At 41.6% G+C, this 20,069-nt stretch overlaps 1 protein-coding gene across 1 annotated transcript; it reads left to right on the forward strand.

The window, feature by feature from the left end:
• Positions 1-753: 753 nt before the first annotated feature.
• cog3 (component of oligomeric golgi complex 3) lies at positions 754-19,836 on the forward strand. Its single transcript, XM_034693839.1, has 23 exons — positions 754-992; positions 1,271-1,417; positions 1,528-1,589; positions 4,400-4,565; positions 5,112-5,186; positions 5,598-5,690; positions 6,706-6,831; positions 6,923-7,003; positions 7,082-7,125; positions 7,224-7,350; positions 7,970-8,061; positions 8,364-8,503; positions 10,918-11,078; positions 13,722-13,830; positions 13,931-14,049; positions 14,186-14,275; positions 14,921-15,041; positions 15,330-15,418; positions 15,550-15,684; positions 16,165-16,240; positions 16,374-16,501; positions 18,487-18,585; positions 18,754-19,836. Exons 1-23 carry the CDS (start codon positions 825-827, stop codon positions 18,781-18,783), a joined length of 2,478 nt encoding a protein of 825 aa, XP_034549730.1. The 5' UTR covers positions 754-824; the 3' UTR covers positions 18,784-19,836.
• Positions 19,837-20,069: the final 233 nt, after the last annotated feature.

Below are 20,069 nucleotides of genomic sequence, written 5' to 3' on the forward strand. Positions count from 1 at the left end.
GCATTTCGACTAAGAGTTCCAGGGTATTTTAGCCCCCAGAACTACTTTCCCTGGAACTAAAAGGTTTCTGTGCCCCCATTGTTGTCTGCGTTTCGACCGCGGTCTGAAGTCCTGGGTAGATTCAGGCAAGTGACGTATGGAGAAAAAAAATATATATATATATTAAATAATATTTTGAGATCTTAATACAAAACTAAACTAGGGGGCACTGGTGGCCTAGCGGTCAAATCGCCCTACATACAGAGGCTACAGTCCTCGTTGTAGGGGTCACTGGTTTGACTCCTGGCCGGTCGACCATTTCCTGCATGTCTTCCCCCGCTCTCTACTCCCCACATTTCCTGTCTTTCTTCAGCTGTCCTATCAAATAAAGGCAAAAAGCCCAAAAATATAACTTTAATAAAAAAAAAAAAACTTAACTTGTTTGCATTCCCAGGAACTCCCTGTGTTTCAAGAACTGTGTAAACTCCACAAACACTGTAACGTTCAACCAAAAGTCCCAGGATCTTTGAAAAGTACTACCCTCCAAGCAAGGGCTTATCATGGGGGAGATTATCTACCCCTGAACTAAAGTTAGACCCTGGTTCCTCCAGTCAAAACGTACTTAGTTCAGGGTTAAAGTCCCTTGTTCTGGGATAGAGTGCCTGCGGTCGGAAAAAGCCTACTGACTGTAATCATGGACTGTAATAAAGACTGTAATACAGTCTATGAGCTGGACCAGGACCAGACCAGGACACAGCTACTCTGGAAGCCCCGCCCACACTCCCGGAACAGGAAGTACCTGTGTGTTACTTCGGCTGCTGACGTTGGTGCTATTCAAAGTGACGATGGCGTTCACAGATCTGTCCCTCCTGGACCTTACAGATAAAGAAACCCGGGAGAAACTGTCGTTATGGGATCGTCGCACTGATGCCATGGCCCCCCTGTCGGAGAATCAAATGGACTCTATCCTGGAGATCCGAGGCGCAGCTGAGGCTCTCTCGATCCCGTCTGAGGTGAGCTGTTACTCAGGACTTAGCTAGCATGCTAACAGAGCTGCTAACTGACTTTCTTAGCGTCAGTGAGGTTAACTAAACCACGTTGCTACCTCAGCTTGAACTTATTTCATCTCTTTATTATCTAAACATGATATCAAAGTGAACTTATCACCAAATGTTAGCTTGTATGTTATCTAGCTTGTACTTGCACTCCGCCACGTCAAAGCGTCCAGCTAGCTTCACATGACAGTTTGTTGTGATTGTTGGTAAAACCAGATTGCTGATTTGTTTTGCAGTTGCCTATTGAGGACTTGTGCAGCCTTTCGTCCAGGTCACTACAGTCCACTTACACAGCGACTATCCCCGCTTCAACTGAGGACGTCCTACTGAAAGGCTTCCAAACCCTGGACATGGAGAACGACAGGATAGAAACTGCACAACAGGTGACTGGCAGTGTGTGTTTGGCACCAGGAGACTACCATGGAGCCAGTCAGACGGACTGTGTCATGATCAAATGTATATGGTTTTAACACACTGCTCATTTGTGTTGCAGTTTTTTGCCTGGTTTGCCAAGTTACAGGCAAATATGGACCAGGAGGAGAGCGAAAAATACAGGTACATGTGTTTAAGTGCTCTACCTTAGCTGTGATAATCCCACTTAGTATTTTTATGCAGGCTTAGAGGTATGCAAGATTTGAGTTAAGCAGCATACGTATGAAAACATCCATTATCCATCCATCCAGTATCTTGACCGCTTATCCTGTTAGGGGTCACGGGAGGCTGGAGCCTATCCCAGCTGACTTTGGGCGGAATGCAGGGTACGCCCTGGACAGGTCACCAACCTATCACAGGGCTAACACAGAGAGACAGACAACCATTCATGCACACACTCACACCTACGGGCAATTCAGAGTGATCAAGCAACCTGAGCATGTTTTTGGATTGTGGGAGGAAGCCGGAGAACCGGAGAGAACCCACGCATGCACGGGGAGAACATGCAAACTCCACATAGAAAGGCACCCGCCTGGCTGGGGATTCGAACCAGGAACCTTCTAGCTGTGAGGCAACAGTGCTACCCACTGCACGACCGTGCAGCCCCGTATGAAAAATATGTAGAGCACTATTTATTTTAAAAACTCAGTGTGCTTTATATTAAAATGCTTGCTAATCAAACCGCCCACCAAGAAAGGAAAATCTACCTTGGCCCTGAAGGGAAAAATTGCTATGGCAAATCAGAAAACACTACGGCATTAACAAAACTGGAAGAAGTAGGTACTCTCGGGGTACATGACTCGTTGGTGATTGGACTGGTCTATCCTTTTTTTGATTTGCCGTAGCGTTTTCTGAATTGCCATTGTGATTTGCACTTCAAGGCCACCGTATTTTATATTAAAATGCTTGCTAATCACACCGCCCACCAAGTGAGGAAAACCTACTCTATTGACCCACACATGATAAACCATCTTTCAACACATACACATAGATCTAACTTATTTTGCAATTCAAATGGTTGCGATTGCATACTAGATTGCAATATTTCGAGATCAGCCAGACTTCCTTCTGTTATGCTAACATGCTCTGACTACAACGCAGAAGCTAATCATAAGTCAACAGAGCAGAGTCAAGTTTGCTTTGAGATGTTGCCATAGTTATCCTGGATCTAAAATCATCAGGCGACACACGTCACAGGGTTAGTGATATCAGAATTGGTGTTAGGGCTGCACTGTGGGGCAGTGGGTAGCACTGTTGCACAGTAAGAAGGCTCCTGGTTCAAATCCCCAGCCAGGCAGGTGCCTTTCTGTGTGGAGCTTGCATGTTCTCCCTGTGCATGCGTGGGTTCCCTCTGGGTACTCCGGCTTCCTCCCATAGTCCACAAACATGCTTACCAGGTTAATTGGTCCTCTAAATCAGGGGTTCCCAAACTTTTCATCCTGCAACCCTCAAAATATAGGTGCCAAAGACTTGTGATCCCCACTGTCCCTCAAAGTGGTTAAATGTTGCTTCATACTTTATTTACTTCATTTCCTTCATTTACTTCATACTTCAAAATCAGTTTACCTTAGGGATGTAGATTTTAAGTATTCTCCGTGATCGATCTTTGTTAACGATCAATTATCGATTAATCACTTTAAAAAAACATATATTTTTTTAATGTCAAAAACAATGCCAAATACGTTGTTTTCCCCCTAAATTATATTTTCCACAGCAACAAAATGCATGTAACTTATGGTATTGAATACGGGTACATGTTTAACACGCTGAATATCAACGGTCAGTGCTCATAAAGATATTCTCTGCGAACATAGTCGTTTAACGTGAAGGCTCATACTACTTATTGCGGTTTTGCTGCAACAAGAAAAACTGAACAGAAACATATTTCAGACTCACAGTGTCAAGGTTAATGTCTATTCGTTCTTATTGAGAAAAAATAAACATGTGTACTCGATCAGGTGTCAGCCGGGAGCGCAACCGGGTCATAATCAGTCCAGTGGCAGAAAAGCTCAGACAGCTCTGATGTTGCTGGTCTGCAAACAAAGTGTACTAGCATTCCCACCAGTCTGTTGGCTTTGTATCCAAAGGTGAGGAAATGTCCTGTTTAAAGTTGTCCACCTTCGTGTCCGTGTCGTTGTTGGCAGTAGTTGTGTATTGATCCTCTTTAAAAAGCGCACGTGACGACCTGGCGCACAGCCGTCAGCTGAGCGTCTCCGCTGTGCGCAACACCCTTAACAGCTGATTCACATCGAAACATGCTTTAAACTTGAAACACCTCACTGATAGATGAATGTAATATGAGACCACATGTTGTTTGTCCAACGTGACTGAAAATTGAAAACAAAAATGCGTGTAAGTTCTGAACAATCAATGAATCGATACTCGATTAATTGTTTACCCCCCTAGTTTACCTACATGCACATGTGGCTGTGTTTACTGTGCTGTTGTGAATTAACCTACTGATTCTTTTGTTAATTAACTGTTAGCTAACCTAACCCTAACTTTAGGAATAATCTGGCAACAAAGAAAGGCAGAAAACTAATAAAATTTAATTATTTGCTGGGTGTCATTTCAAATGTAACTGCAATTTTTGTCTTAATTTTTACAATTATGGGTAAAATAATCAAATTAAGATTACTTAAAACCCAAAAAAAATCTGGAAGACTTCTCGCGACCCCCAGGAAGTCCCGGCCCACACTTTGGGAAACCCTACTCTAAATTACCTGTAGGTGTGAGTGTGTGCGTGAATGGTTGTCTGTCTCTCTGTGTTAGCTTTGTGATAGGATGATGGAATGGAATAATTGGTGTTTTGTCAATTTCTTCCCGAGAACAGTGCATCAAGTTTTCGGCTGTTTTTCACACCATTAACGAGCTTCACTGCATTGTCTTCTCCTTCTGTCAGCAGACAGGTAACATGTCTATTCTCCCTCCAGGAAAACCAGAGATGATCTAAACTGCTACCAGGAGCAATGTGATGCTATTCTGAAAGATTGCTGTGCTGCTCTGGAGCACTTGGACTCTCTTCAGAAACAGTATCTGTTTGTGTCCAATAAGACCGGTAACCTGCACAATGCCTGTGAAAAGCTCCTGAAAGAGCAGGTGAGCTGCCTCCTGTTGTATGGATCTATTGGCCTCATTGCATGTAGATGACTGAGAATTAATCAATGGAAGATCTTCAATTTGAAAGGTCACAGTATGAATTAAATGTATTGTGGGACAGGGAGAGGGAATATTAATTGTAAAAATATGCTTTAAAACTAGAAACATTTTGATTATGTGTTAGATCTGAACAATCTGAACTTTAGAGCTACTTTGAGTTGTGTAAAAACAGCCGTGGTAACACCCAAAGGAAGCCACAGGAGAGAACTGGAAATAGAGACAATATCTAGTTCAGAACACAATGACAGAGATGAAAGCTTGAAGGGAATAGAAAAGTGATAGCAAGCATTTTGCAGGTCAGAAAATCCCACTGCTTCTTATTTTTTCTGAAGCATGTTTAATATCTTATTGACACAACATTTCTCATTCCCTCTCTACTCATAGATAGCTTCACTACTGTGTGTAGATTGAGCCATTTGAGGGAACTTGGACTGAACTGTATTTGACCTCCTGTCATGACCTCTCATGTTTTTTCTCTCTTTGCAGTCAGAGCTGGTCGACCTTGCGGAGAGCATTCAACAGAAACTGTCATATTTTAATGAGTTAGAAAACATAAACACGGTAGGCTGGTTTTGTTTTTTGTTTACATCTTATAAATGTTGATTATAAACCTATGCATTATACATGTTTAGCTCTAACTTGATTTCACATATTATAATAAATGACTAGAAGTGCTGCCCTAGATTTGAAACACTTTTCTGAAGCGCTTGGATGTCAGCTGGATTTCCGATCTCTGAAAAAGTGAGAGAAAGGATTTGGGACATTTTGACTCACCTCCAAAAAGTTTCAAAGTGGAGTTTGAAAATCTGCCTGTGAAGATTTTTCTGTGGTGTGGCTTCAAAGTAAAAAAAAAAACAAAAAAAAAACACATCACTGGGATTGGTTGATTTTAAATTTCCTGACTATAGAGACAGAGAGCTGGAGGATTATAATTCTTGGAAGTATTTTAAGCTTTTTTATTTGTCTTTGCAGAAACTGAACTCACCAGCCTTGTCTGTAAATAGTGAAGGCTTTATACCGATGCTGTCCAAACTGGATGACTGCATTGAATATGTGTCCTCACATGTAAGTACTTACACCTCTGATCAAATGAAGTTGAAGAGATCTCATTAGAATTTGACTCTTTAGTGTCAAATCACAACAAACATTATCTCAAGACCCTTTTACAAACATAGCAGGTCTAGACCGTACTCTGTTAAATTATTAACAAAGACCCAACATCAAGACAGAATAAGATCCAGTCCCCTCTTACTGACAGGACTCAATCTTATCTCATCTTAATCCACCATGAGCATTGCACCTCGCAGTATTTAGCTAGTTACAGCAGCAAGGAAGAACTTCCTTTTAATAGGCAGAAACCTCGAGCAGAAGCATACTCATGTAAAACAGTCATCTGCCTCGACCGAGTTGGGGTTGGCAAGAGGGATAGAGGAGAATAAGAGAGAGAGCGATGATAGTGATCAGATGGATAGTAGTAGTAGTAGTAGTAGTAGTAGTAGTAGTAGTAGTAGTAGTGGCTGTTGCTGCTGGACTCCGGCACATCCATAGCAGCTGGAGTCTGGAACGTCCACAGCAGCAGGCCTTCTACAGCAGAGACTTAGAGGACCCCATAAGACAACGGAGCTCAGGGACTCCAGAAAGGTCTATGGTTAGTCACTTTAATGCACAGGGAGAGTTAAAGTAAGTGATGGGGATAGGATCCGTGTGTTGGTGTGCCAGTTCCCCCCGCAGTCCAAGCCTATAGCAGCATGATATAGAGCAGGTCAAAGCCGGATCCAGCTCTAACTATAAGCTTTATCAAAAAGGAAAGTTTTAAACCTACTCTTCAAAGGTAGAGAGGGTGTCTTGTTTGTAAGCTGTTAATTTTTTTAATGCAGCTTCCTTCTAATGAATGCATCATTTAGCCCACTGTAATTCAAAGAGCGTCATGTTTTTTGTTGTCTTTAATTATGAATTCAAACCAGTCAATGTAAATAATATTAAAATAAAGTAAAAATTTAACAGAATTAATGCTCTGCAAGTTATTGCATGTGTTTACAATTCAAGCTGTCTCATACTTACCTGTCTCTGTTCATTGCAGCCCAATTTCAAGGACTATCCTGTCTATTTAGCCAAGTTCAAACAATGTCTGTCCAAAGCTATGCACTTCATGAAGATCTACATCGTAAACACGTTGCAGAATCTTACAAACCAGTTGACGAAAAGGGTAAGAAGCTCACTCCTCTCTCCTCTACAACCAGTAATGATGCTCCAATTTGAATGCTTAGCTTTGATTCTTATTCTTCATGTTTTCCCAGGATCCCATGGGTTTGACAAATGCAGACAACGCCTTCACACTGTACTATGTCAAGTTTAGAGCAGCTGCGCCCAAAGTCAGAGTGAGTATCAAACCTTCTGAGAGCATGACTTTGTGTCTGTGATGAATTCAAATCATATGACGTGTGTTTTTCTTTCAGTCGCTGATTGAGCAGATAGAACAACGAGCAGAGAAAATTCCAGAGTGAGTTTTAGAACCTTTCCTTAATAAAAAAATGGTCTTAGCTTTCCTGATCCTTCTTACCCTCATTTAATTCCCCCCTCTTGTATTTCTGCTTACAGATACCATCAGCTCCTTGATGAAGTCCATCAGTGCTACCTCGATCAGAGAGAGCAGCTCCTCAGTCCCAGCATCACATCCACCATTACTGACCTTACCAACCAAAACAGCAAAGACCACTGCGCCCTGGTGAGGTGTTCAAAGTGAAACTTCCCTTTAGATATTTTAAGGTGACATTTAAGCTCGGGTAGAGTTCACATTTGTGTCCTCTGGGATTTTTTTGTGTGTGTGTGTATGGAACAGACACAAAGCTATTCACATGATAAATGAGACTTACCTGAGCGTGTGCGCTGCAGGCTTCTAAGGCTCCCTCTTTACTTTTATTCTCAAGTGATACAAAGTTTAGCTCGTGTGAGCGATGTGGCATGTTCCTCTAGTGTATAAAAATGTAACTGACCTAAAGGTTGATGCTGTAATTTATTTAAAATATTCTTAATCTAATTTGATACTTCAGAAATAACTGGTCTAAATTTGGAACCTGGACAGACTTTGATTCTGATGCTTCTGTGGTATTTAAAAATACTTCACTAATTGGCTTGATGGGTATACAGTAATTAAAGGTCAGATTTTCATACAAGTGTCATAAAAGCTGCACCCCCCATCTGAGCTTTTACTTTTAATAAAGGTTATGCATCTCGTTAATGATTGCTGTAATGAGTGCCTGCATTATTTATGCAGGAGGATGTTTGCTTGTTTTAAATGGAGCTAAAGTAAAGTACTACTCTGATCATTATGTGTGTTTGCGCAGGTTCGCAGTGGCTGTGCCTTCATGGTTCACGTGTGCCAGGATGAACACCAACTGTACAATGAGTTCTTCTCTAAATCTACACTCAAACTCGAGTGAGTAGCAGCTGCCTTACTGATGACACAGAACACACACACACACACACAGCCATCATCTTCTCGCACACATGCAGGCAGCTATTATTTGTGTAAGGTGTAACACTTCAAATCCATTCACTTTTCTGTGCTTGGCGTTTATTCAGGAAGACAATTTGAAATCATGCAGAGCCAAAACGTTTTTTGGCATTCATATTTTTAGTTATTATGACTTTGTTCCCTAAGTTGAAGCAAACCTCTCATATCATCAGAAATGTAATTTTAGACTACAAAGCAGTTAAATGGTGTTTAATCTCCGACAGCGAGCTGCTGGAGAAGTTATGTTTGTCCCTGTACGACGTCCTCCGGCCTCTCATCATCCACATCATCCACCTGGAGACGCTGTCAGAGCTCTGCAGCATCCTCAAGAACGAGATGCTGGAGGACCACGTGCACAACAATGGTGAGTTAGAGCGTCTGTTTCTCCTTCTGTCTTCTCATTGGTTGAATAGAAAATATGTCAAATATGGAGGAAGGATGAGACAGCTGTGCTGGAGTTTATGTAACATCATTTTGTTGTTGAATGATTTTAACTTCAAACTTATACATAAATGAGTATAAAAACTAAAGTGCTAACACATTCATTGCCATTATGTGGCGGCTTATGACCTGGACGCCAGGGTTTAGGTGATGTGACCAAGATTTTTGTTTTTATTTTTAAGTAATGTTATGGGGTATTTTTGCCTTTATTGGATAGGGAAGCTGGAGAGAGACATGAAATGTGGGGAGTAGAGAGAGGGGCAAGACATGCAGCAAATGGTAGAGGCTGGGAGTTGAACCTGCAACCACTGCAATGAGGACTACAGCCTCTGTATGTGGGGCGCAAGCATAGACTGTAAATAATGGACATTGTATCCGTGATGTCACCCATCTGTTTGTGAAGCCCTGTTTTGAAGCCGATGGTTGGCGGGAGCCATATTGGAAATACTGAACTCAACCTAACTTCTGTCGAGCTAGGTAAAGAGGCAGGCTTTGAGCCTCCTCACCAACAGCTACAGTGTTCCCACCTGTCAGTCAAGTCAGTCATGTCGTTAAATGGGCAAAAGTCATAATCTTAATATCTTCTGAACCGTCCCGTTATGAAAAAATGCACCCCCTGTACAGTGTGTGCCAATCGAGAAATTAGCTACTCAGACCGAAGCCGTCTTTTGTTCCAGGCTGTAAACATGTTTATTATTGCTGCAAAGATCGTCTTTTTTTGCATGGGTGTGTATGTGGTTTCTGGTGTTTCTGCATGAGCTTAATTTTTTCAGAATGGATGTTGCTACCGGGGCGCAAGTTTAGACGGCAAGGCCAATGGCGCCCTGATGTGACTGAGTTTCATTGAGTTAATCAGATGTGTTTATTGGGTGATTCTGTCAGCTAGAGCAGGGGTTCCCATAGTGTGAGTCAGGACCAAGCGGCAAACTCTAGCCTTAAATATAAAGTCCATGCAGAAGTTCTAAAAACTGCCGTTCATCAAGTGTCCGCTTGAGGCTGGCTGCAGAAACACCAGAAACCACATACACACCCATTCAAAGAAGGCGATCTTTACAGCATTAATAAACATGTTTACAGCCTGGTTCAAAAAACAGTTTAAGTCTAAGTAGCTAATTTCTTTATTGGCACACACTGTACGGGGAGTGAATTTTTTTTATAACTTGGTATTCTTGAAGATATTTGACTTTCGAATTTGACCGCATAAGGACATGGCTGATGGGTGACGTCACAGACTACGTCCATTTTTTATACAGCCTATTGGTCGGGACCCCCTGAAGGGTTGCAAGACACTAATGTGGGGTCAAAAGATGTCTTTCTGAATGATTTTCTTCTTTAAGTAATCTAAAGTAGCATAATATCTACCAAAAAAATATTGAAAAAAATAGTAGTTAAATTTGAAATAAGCCCTTCCAAATTAAAAAAGTCATTAGTTTTCTGCCTTTCGTCGTTGCCATATGACTCCTGAGGTTAGGGTAAGTTAATAACAAAACCACAGTAGCATCAGGTTAATTCAGAACAGAACAGGAAACACAGCCACATGGCTCGTTTTCTGCAGACCAGTATGAAGCAACAAGTAATCACTTTTAGGGTCAGTGGGGGTCGCAGGTCTTTGGCAACTATATTATGGGGCTTGCGAGATCAGGGGTTCCCAAACTTTTTAGTCCTCGACCGACCCCCAAAATAACAGTGCCAGAGGCTGCAGACCCACCACTATCTTGAGGTGGTTAAATGTTGGTCATAGCTGCAAGCAAGAACTAGTTGGCCCATCCAAAAACCTAAATATCTGTGGTTTAAAAGCAGCGTCATTTTCTCATAGGTCATGTGGCAACAAAATAAAAGGGGAAATAGATTGATGTTTTATTTACATGGTGTTCAGCTAGAATTGTTGTGTATATATTTTTACAACAATGGATTAAATATTAAATTTCAGATCATTCAACATCTTTATTGTTTTTTTAGAAGGCATCACACGACCCCCCATCAGCATCTTGCGACCTCCCAGGGGGCAGGAACCACTTATGTAGAGCAGAGGCACCCTAGCTTTCTCCATACCCCTTTTAGACTTTGTGCCAAGCTAAGTTAGCTGGCTGCTTGTGCAACGTGAGAGTGGTATAAATCTTCTGAGCTTACTCATAGGATGAGTAAATCAAGTTTTTTTTTTTCTATCTCAAAATGTATCAACAGTCACATTGGACTTACGAAAGTTGGAGTTGGAGTAAAATCTAAGACAACAAGTTGAATCATACATTTTTGGAAAAAGTAATGCTGTGTGTCAGACCAGAGGGCAAAGTTTGTGTGATCCTGACTGTAATCTGACCTCTGTGTTTTTTTGTGTAGCCTCTCAGCTGGGGGCCTTTGATGCGGTGGTGAAGCAGATGCTGGAGGATGTCCAGGAGAGGCTGGTCTACAGGACTCACATTTACATCCAGACTGATATCACAGGCTACAATCCAGCTCCAGGGGATCTGGCCTATCCTGAGAAGCTGGAGATGATGGAAGTAAGTCTTGTGTGCCGAGGAGCATGTTCTGGATAGTACTGGATGTACTTTATTTTATTTTATTATTTTATTTTTAACATTTCTAGAAACAAGTTTCCCTCTAATTCTTCCTCGCACCGCTTCTGCTTAAGAACTTTGAATAACTTGGAAGTGATTACGGCTGCAATAATGAGTGAATACTTTCATGCCAATCAAAAGTTCACAGAGCTTGGATCACCATTTCAAAATTATTTTAATGACAGATTTGGCATAGCTGTCTGCACGTCCTTAAAACTTATCTTGACTAGTATGTAAATTCAAGATTTATTAAGGCTGTTGAATGTGCGTGTAGTTTACTTTGCTGTAGAGTATCAGCTGATGCTTTAAGGTGCTTAAACATGTTGCATGTATATTTCTTCTGTACCAAACCCCCTCATTTTGTCTGCCTTTGTTTTTTGATTTTTTTCCCCTCTTTCTCTCTCATTCTTTTAGCGAGTTGAATTTTTACACAGTATAGTTCCCTTGAAACAAGAGCAATGAAACTGAAACTGACATTTCAACTTAATATTTACAAATCTGTGAACATTTGTAATGCTTTAAATGAAATTATGCAACTTAAAAGTTCTTCTCCCAGCTTTGATTACATTTCTGAAAACTCATCTCTGTCCATCAAAATAATATCATTAGAATAATTCCCCATGAATAAATCCCTTAATGGCTTTAAATGACTCGCATATCTCCCCACACCTTTGCCCTTGTTTAGTATGGATGGAATATGGATATGTGGCTAAATGAATATGCATGTGGTTCCCACCTCAAAGACACAGTTTACACCTGGTATGTAAATGTGATCTGTATCTTGTCACTTAAACCTAATGAAAGGTGTAAATGCTTCATTAATGGTATGTGATGGTGGTGTTATGGACAACATGTGGAGGCAGTCAGGCTCACACTGTCTTCACATCTTACATTGAAGTAAATGCTACCAGGTGGTTGTTTTCAATGCTGCTGTAGCAGAACCAAGGCTGTTGACAGCTTATTTGGCTCCTGATATGTCTTGAAGAATTTTAAAAAACATCAAAGTGGATATGAACAAGGTTAAAAACTTGATACTCAAAGGAGTCACTCAAGTTTATTGGATCTCTACTTTTTGTCACCATGAAATCGCTTCATGCTCGAGATTCGTTTTGCTTTTCAGAATCAGAATCAGAATCAGCTTTATTGGCCAGGTATGCTTGAACACACAAGGAATTTGACTTAGGTAAACTGTGCTCTCTTTGTACAAGGCATAAGAAAGAAAGAATAAGAAAGAATTTTGATTTACCTTTTACAAAAACTTGATTAAAGCCAGAAATTGGGACTCCAGTTTAAGACTTTAATCAATCAATCAGTCAATCTTTATTTGTATAGCGCCAAATCCCAACAAACGTTATCCCGAGACGCTTTTACAAACATCGAGGTCTAGACCATACTCTTTGTTAAATTATTAACAGAGACCCAACACTAAGACAGGATAAGACCCAGTCTTATCTCATCTTAATCCACCATGAGCATTGTACCTCACAGTATTTAGTTAGTTACAGCAGCGAGGAAAAACATCCTTTTAACAGGCAGAAACCTCGAGCAGAACCAGACTCATGCTAGACAGCCATCTGCCTCGACCGAGTTGGGGTTGGAAAGAGGGATAGAGGAGAATAAGAGAGAGAGTGATGATAGTGATGAGACGAACAGAGTAGTAGTAGTAGTAGTAATTGTTGCCGCTGGAGTCCAGCACGTCCAGACTTGGACTCGAGTTGCACACTAACGTGACTCCAGACTTGACTTGGACTCATCCTTAAAAGACTTGAGACTCGACCCATCATCTTTATGAGCACATCACCTGCAGCTACAAGACGGTGTTTCACCTACACATATACCCTACCTGGGCAGACCACTTCAGTATATTTAACAACCATTTGTACATGTTTTTAATCCGTATGAGACCATCATGTACGAAAAAGAAGTGAACAATCTCCCCCCTTTGCCCTGTATGTTGCAAGAAACATCTAATCAGTCTGCTCTGGAGGCGATCAGAGAGACAAAAGAGAGAAATATGTCTCTTGTTCTAATGCAATGAGGTCAACGTCTCATGTAAAATGTAAACCTTCTCATTCGGCTGTTTTAACGGTTTTGTACAGCTGGTTGCTGAAGTTTTGGATTGTCATTGACGAGCCTCGTCCACACATGGATCAGCTCCGATAACAGAACATTCAAAACATAAGTTGTGTTATTTTGTTGCAGCTGCTACTGATTAGTGTGTAGTTAAAGAGGAGAGCTGCAGGTGTCAGGGGTGGATTCAGGGGAAAGCGAGGGGTGCCCCTGCCCTGAAATTTGACTTGACACACCAAAAATCCTAAACTAGGGCATCTCTAGTATCACAGGTATTTCCAAATGACATAACCTTCCTATTCTATGACTATGCAGTTTAAATTTTTTTATTCATGTGAACCATGTGACACTTAACCGTGACTTGCTGCTCCCCTTAAAGGCTTGAGACTTGATTTGGACTTTCCCCTCAGAGAGTTTAGACGTGATTTGGACATCCAAAATGTGACTTATTGGATAAATCCAAAAGTAAAATGTGACTTTCTTTGTATTAACTCTTTCCTTTCCTGTCCTCAACAGAGAATAGCTCAGAGCTTGAAGGAGGAGCAGATGAAGCAGATGTCACAGGAGTCCATGTTTTCCGATGTTCAGCTCGAGGATCCTGACGGCAAAAGAAACAGTAATGCCGGTACGTGCTTTCAGATTGTTACGCCTCGTTCTTGTTTTGACAGTTTTGGTGTTTTCATCATTTTGCCTGATGCCTTGTCCTCCTTGTAATATAAATCCAGGGAATGTAGAAGCATCAAGCATTCAGACGTCTATCTCTCCTGCTGATCTGCACGGCATGTGGTACCCCACTGTCAGACGAACGCTGGTTTGTCTGTCCAAACTCTACAGATGCATAGATGTAAGTTCCCCTTCTTGATTTTGCTAATTTGCAGTCTCCTTTTCAAAGATGTGCTCTGATGTATGGTGAATAATTTCCCCTTTTTTATTGAATGTCATATTTCAATGTGTCTTGCTGTGCTTTGGTCTCTTTCCAGAGAGCAGTCTTCCAGGGTTTATCTCAAGAAGCCTTATCTGCCTGCATCCAGTCCCTGCTTAAAGCCTCAGATATCATCCTTAAAAGCAAGGTTGGCACACATAGTTAAGAGAAGAGTTTTGTTTTCCATTGTTTCTGAACTTCTCAGACTTATTGTTATCAAAGGAGCTGGAAACATGCCTTTCTTCTGACATGGTAAACAAGATTAGTTCCCTCTTAGATAAAATGTGATCTGTTATTTAAATTCCTCGCGGCTGCAGGATCCTTAACTAAAGCAGCTGGGATGTCATTGCGAGTTTATTTTAATGAGCGCTTTATTATGCTCTACAGAGTGTTCAGCAGACCATCCTTTATTTATGGGCTTCTCTCACCTTCAAATTTGCTGTCTATCTGTGCTAACTGGCCCGTTTCAACCCAACACTTCAAATTAAAGCAGCAGCATCAATCTCAGAGGACGTGTTCCCTCCCTGTGTTGATGATGTCTTTTTCCAATGTTTTAGTCGCTAGCTGAGCAATAAATGGTTTCAGCTGTCTTTTTTTTTTTTTTTTTTTTTTTGGTCACAGTAATGCTTCCCTTCCCAGCCATGGTTAATCAGCAGTTATTAATTAGACATATTCCCTTATCTTCTCTAAAGCTGGTGCTTTTATGTTCTGTGAAGCTTGGATAGTCAGCAGATGCCCTTTTGTGCTGGCAGCCTGCAGTGTGGATTTAACAGTGTGCTATCACTTTCCGTAGACGCAAATAGATGGGCAACTTTTCCTGATCAAGCACCTGCTGATAATGCGCGAACAGATTGCCCCATTTCACACCGATTTTGCCATCAAGGAAATCTCACTGGACCTGAAGAAAACGCGAGGTAAGATAATTAAAGGTGGAGGGAACATTGGTGTTCGGCTCCATAAAGCCAGTCATTACATTCTCATGCTCATTAAGCAACTTGTGCCTATCACATGCACCAGTGGCAACAATTAATGTGGAAATTACAGTGTAATCCAACACCATAATGTACATTAACTGATGGCTCACAGGGCAGACTCGGCTCCTCCTATCACCCTCATTTCAGTCAAGGTCATATTAAATTTGTATCACTAGGGGGCACTGTAATTCTACACCAGGCCAGATTATATCTCCTCTTTGTGTTTAGACGCTGCCTTCAAAATCCTCAACCCCAAGGCTGTTCCCAAATTCTTCCGACTTAACAGCCACAATGCCATACTTGAATTCCTGTTGGAGGTACTGTTTTCATATCTTTCATTATTTCATTTTTTTTAACAAACTATACAGTTTATGCACTTTGATAGCACCCTGCCTTTAGGGAAATGCCACTTGATAGCACTAAAGCCTTTTGTGCGTGTGGCCCTCAGGGAACTCCAGAGATAAAGGAGCACTACATCGACTCAAAGAAGGATGTGGACCGACACCTGAAGTTCAGCTGCGAGCAGTTCATCCAGCAGCAGACTCAGATCTTTGTGGGGAACCTTGAGGAGTTTCTCACCAAGGTAACTGTTGCAGCGGAGGCAGACTTCGCCTCAGGGCAGCCACGGATCATCCTGACCTTCAATTTTTCTCTGTTAACCTCTTAAAAAAAAAAAAAAACAACACACACCCAGCTTATTCACCGATCACGTAGAGTCTCACTCCTTTTCAGACAACTATTTGTCATCCAAGGGGTCTAATTTGTTGCTAGGTATTAGTGTTTGTGTGCCTGTGTTGTGACATTTCATATTGTTGTGTTGTTGTGTGTTGTGTGAAATCTGTCAGTGCACTTATTGTGCCGCCATAATTAGTTGCCAGTCTTGTTTCCTCTCTTACTTACTCAGTTTTTTATTATTTTTAAGTGAATACTGCTCTTTGTTTAATTCAGGATTGACAAATTGGCAGCTCAGCTTTTTGTTTTTGTTTCCCATCGCTTACAATCACAGCAGCACAAGTGAGGTCTTTTCAATTTGTAATGTTTTGTTTTGACTGTGCGCACTCAGGTTGCCGCTCTGAAAACCATGGCTATCCAAGGGGGTCCCACATACAGTCTGTCTGAGCAACCTTGGGCTCAACCAGGTAAGATTTGTCTCAGGAAACGCCACCAGCGTCACGCTGTAATTCATCAAAACTTGTGTAGCAAAAGCTAGAGGGCATGTCAGTGTTTTTTCTCCTTCTCCCCCCCTAAGTCCTTTTTTCTTTCTCTTTTCAGCAAAGATCAACGATATAGTGATGGCTACCTACCGGGTGATGAAGAGCAAGCTGCCAAGCACTTTACAAAGCATGTCCTTGTACTTAGCCAATAGAGACACAGAGTTCATCCTTTTCAAGCCTGTTCGGGTGGGTGGCAGGAGTGCTTGTGTGTAGCATGTATTGCATGAGTCAGTTTCTTTTCGAGTCATTTGTTAAGCTCAGAGAATCCTTCACTTGTTTACAAGGCAGGAGCTTTAAAGGTGCATTGTGTAATATTTAGGGGGACGTAGCGGAACAAACAGAAATTGAATTTAATATTTACAAGTATGTTTAAATCAGGTGTAATCTCCTGAATATAAAAATAATTTAGATTTGTTAACTTGAAATGAGCTTTTAATATCTACATATAAGTAGGTCCCTTTCCACAAAGGCGGCCATCTTGCATTTTCATGTTTCTACCGAACAGCAACCTCCAGTCTGAAAATATGAAGCTCATGCAGAAGGCTTATAAACTGCAGTTCATTGAGAATCTGCTTGAGGCTGGCTGCAGAAACACCGGAAACCACATACACACCAATTAAAAAAAGACGATCTTTGCAGCATTAATAAACATGTTTACAACCTGGTACACAAAACGGTTTAGGTCTGATCATAGACTGTATAAAATATGGACGTAGTATCCGTGATGTCACCCATCTGTTTCTGAAGCGCTGTTTTGAGGCCAATCGTCGGCGGCAGCCATATTTCTGCTATCGAGCGATTGTGACGTAAAGAGGCGGGCTTTGAGCCTCCTAGCCAACAGCTGCAGTGTTCCCGCCTGTCAATCAACTCAGCTGTGCCTCTCATTGGAAGACTCGTAATCTCAATATCTTCGAAATTGTCGCATTAGAAAAAAATCACCCCCCGTACAGTGTGTGCCGATCGAGAAATGAGCTATCCAGACTACACTCATCTTTTGTACGAGGCTGTAAACATGTTTACTTCTGCTGTAAAGATCGTCATTTTGAATTGGTGTTTATGTGGCTTCCGGTACTTCCGGAGCCAGCCTCAAGTGGATCCTCGATGAATTGCAGTTTTTAGCACTTCCGAGCATTGGACTCATACTTTTAGACCGGAGGTTGCCGCTTGAGTCTGAGTAGCTAATTTCTCTCTCGGAACACACTTAGAGAGAAATTAGCTACTTTTTATAACAATTTTTTCCAAAGATATTAAATTTACAAGTTTGTCCCAAATAAGGACATGGCTGAGTTGACTGACAGGCGGGCACCCTGTAGCTGTTAGCGAAATGGCTAACGCTATACTAGTTCACACTAGCTTGGGTTAAGTTAGGTTGAGTTCATCATTTCCAATATGGCCCCCGCTGACGATTGGCTTCAAAACAGTGCTTCAGGCACAGATGGGTGACTCACAGATACTACATTTTTATACACTCCGACAAACTTGTAACATACATGGTTTCATATTTTGTGAGTGACCCCCCCCCCCACTCACTTCACCCACAGTAGGGAGTAAGCAAGGGAGCATTTCAACTAGAATCCAACCGTTAACATTCCAATTTCTACACACTGTACCTTCAAAGGTCCAACCAGTAATATATGTTATTGTAATAATCTGACCTAGAGGTTCATCAGGAGAGTTGAACTCCTGGATAGGAAAGGCATGTTTGTTTCCCTCTCCTCATAGATAGTGGAACGAGTTATTGTGCAGATATGTGGGCAGGCATTAGCGTGTAAACAAACCTCTCGCTGCATCAAAAATCATTGACTTAACATTTATTCATTAGCGAGGGTTAGTCAGTGTAGTAAAAGGCCTGTCAATCAATTTACGAGAGAACAACAACAATCCTCCTCTCTTACTCATTCTTTTTGTTTCAATTCGGCTCAGAAGTTGTGCCCTAAATTGCGCTTTAAATTACCACTGGGATTGAACTCTTAATAGAGAAATCTTTGTGCTGCCCGTGTACCGCTCATCAAGGTGCCAGGTTCAGCAGAATGAGAGAGAAAACAAAATACTCCGGTTGACATGGAAACAAGCTTGTGAGGGGACGTAGGCCAGATGGAAATGTAGTACTAATTTCCCTCCAGCTCCCAGTAATAGGATGGCTTTTTTTATTTTTTTTCTCTCTCCCGCAGAATAACATCCAGCAGGTATTCCAAAGACTGCACGCCTTGCTTCAGGAGGAATACAGCGGAGAAGACCTTCAAATCATCGCCTGTCCATCTCTGGAGCAGGTAGAGTACTGTCGGATTAGCACAGCCCCAAGCCAACCTGACATAGTTTTAATAATGCAACATCCAAAACTGCTGAGAGCCACTTCAGTGGAGAAACGGTAGATAACGAACGCCGCTGAGCTAAGTCACGGTGAACACTCATCGTTTCTTTACGCCTCTCTCTTTCAGATTAACCTGCTGCTGTCTGTGAATAAGTAATGTGCAAGTTTGGCATACATGCTTTACTGGTGTACACCTCCTGGATAGCAATTGGATGTTGCAACTCCAGCCGTAACAGGGAGCTTGTGAGGCTGAGTAGGCGAGATGACCAGAGAAACTGCAAGCCGGACTGGAATCGCTGAACGGATGGCATTAAAAAAAGATCCCGCTGCACAAGGCCAAAGACTCCCTGACAGAGGCTCAAGTGGCTCCTGGTGTGTAGAGGTTCAGGTATTCATCTCCAAGTCCATAACAAACTGGGAGGAGGAGGAGGGTGTTATTTTGGGTACCCAGTCCATTTTATTTGAAGGTGGTGTTGTGGTGAGGGTTGTGCTTGTGTAGGAGAAATCCATTATGACAAGGGTGGATTTGTGCATTTCTCTTAACACCGAATTGGTTTGAATTAAAAGTATTTCCACACCATGTGAGGACGAGGGGGGGTGAATAATATGAAGAGTGTTCACACAAGGACACTTTGGGTGCACAAATAGAGGCACTAAAGGGTTGTTCATCAGCCAGGTAGCTAATGGCCAGTGAAAAGGGGGGCTTGCATTGAGATGCCTGGAATAGATTCTCTCAATGGGTTTGAAGGATAACGAGACAAAATGCTGCAAAATATTTTATTCCTCTATTTTAAAACGTAAGAGTAACATTCAGCAGAACTCCATGGTAGCTTGATGCTCAACAGGACGCTCAGGTCCAACAGGTCTTTCTCTTTGATCATAACAAAATCCACACGGTGATTCTTCCACGTTCTTTTGAATGTTTTTGCTGCAAATATGTAAAATAATACAATGAAATCTTATGTTTTATACTTTTTTTATACATAGGCTGATTAAACCTGTTATACTTTTACTACAGCAAAATAACGGATGGTTGACATTTTGCACTGTACTCCATGATTTATGGGTTTGTTTTCAGGCTGTCCTGCACAGAGTAACACAATGTCACAGGACACTGTTCATGTAATATTTGCTTTGGTGTGTCCCATGTATAATAACATGTACAGTTCTGCTATTTATGAACATTCTGATTAAAAAAAGGTTAATGAAGTCCTTTGGCTTTGTTTCTGGAGGCACTTACTCATTGAATTCAAATACTCGGGACACTTCAGTACGAGTCACTTCACACAAATGAGAAACTGCCATTCAAGGACATCATTGGCTTTAGGGGGTCTTTTTGGCAGACTGTTGCTGCTTCATTGGCAGCCGCTGTCTTTCCATCTGTGAGATGAGGCTTTGCTGGGGCTTGACCTTCCGTGGACTGACAGCCTTTTGATAGGTGAT

Source organism: Notolabrus celidotus, chromosome 10 (assembly GCF_009762535.1).
Source record: "Notolabrus celidotus isolate fNotCel1 chromosome 10, fNotCel1.pri, whole genome shotgun sequence".
Lineage (NCBI taxonomy): Eukaryota > Metazoa > Chordata > Actinopteri > Labriformes > Labridae > Notolabrus > Notolabrus celidotus.

Excerpts from the sequence above, each read along its gene's own strand:
- cog3 (XM_034693839.1), top strand. The coding sequence starts at position 825 with ATGGCGTTCACAGATCTGTCCCTCCTGGACCTTACAGATAAAGAAACC. Across the intron at positions 13,831-13,930 it reads CAAAAGAAACAGTAATGCCG|GGAATGTAGAAGCATCAAGC; the intron begins GTACGTGCTTTC and ends ATATAAATCCAG. Across the intron at positions 18,586-18,753 it reads CCTGTCCATCTCTGGAGCAG|ATTAACCTGCTGCTGTCTGT; the intron begins GTAGAGTACTGT and ends TCTCTCTTTCAG.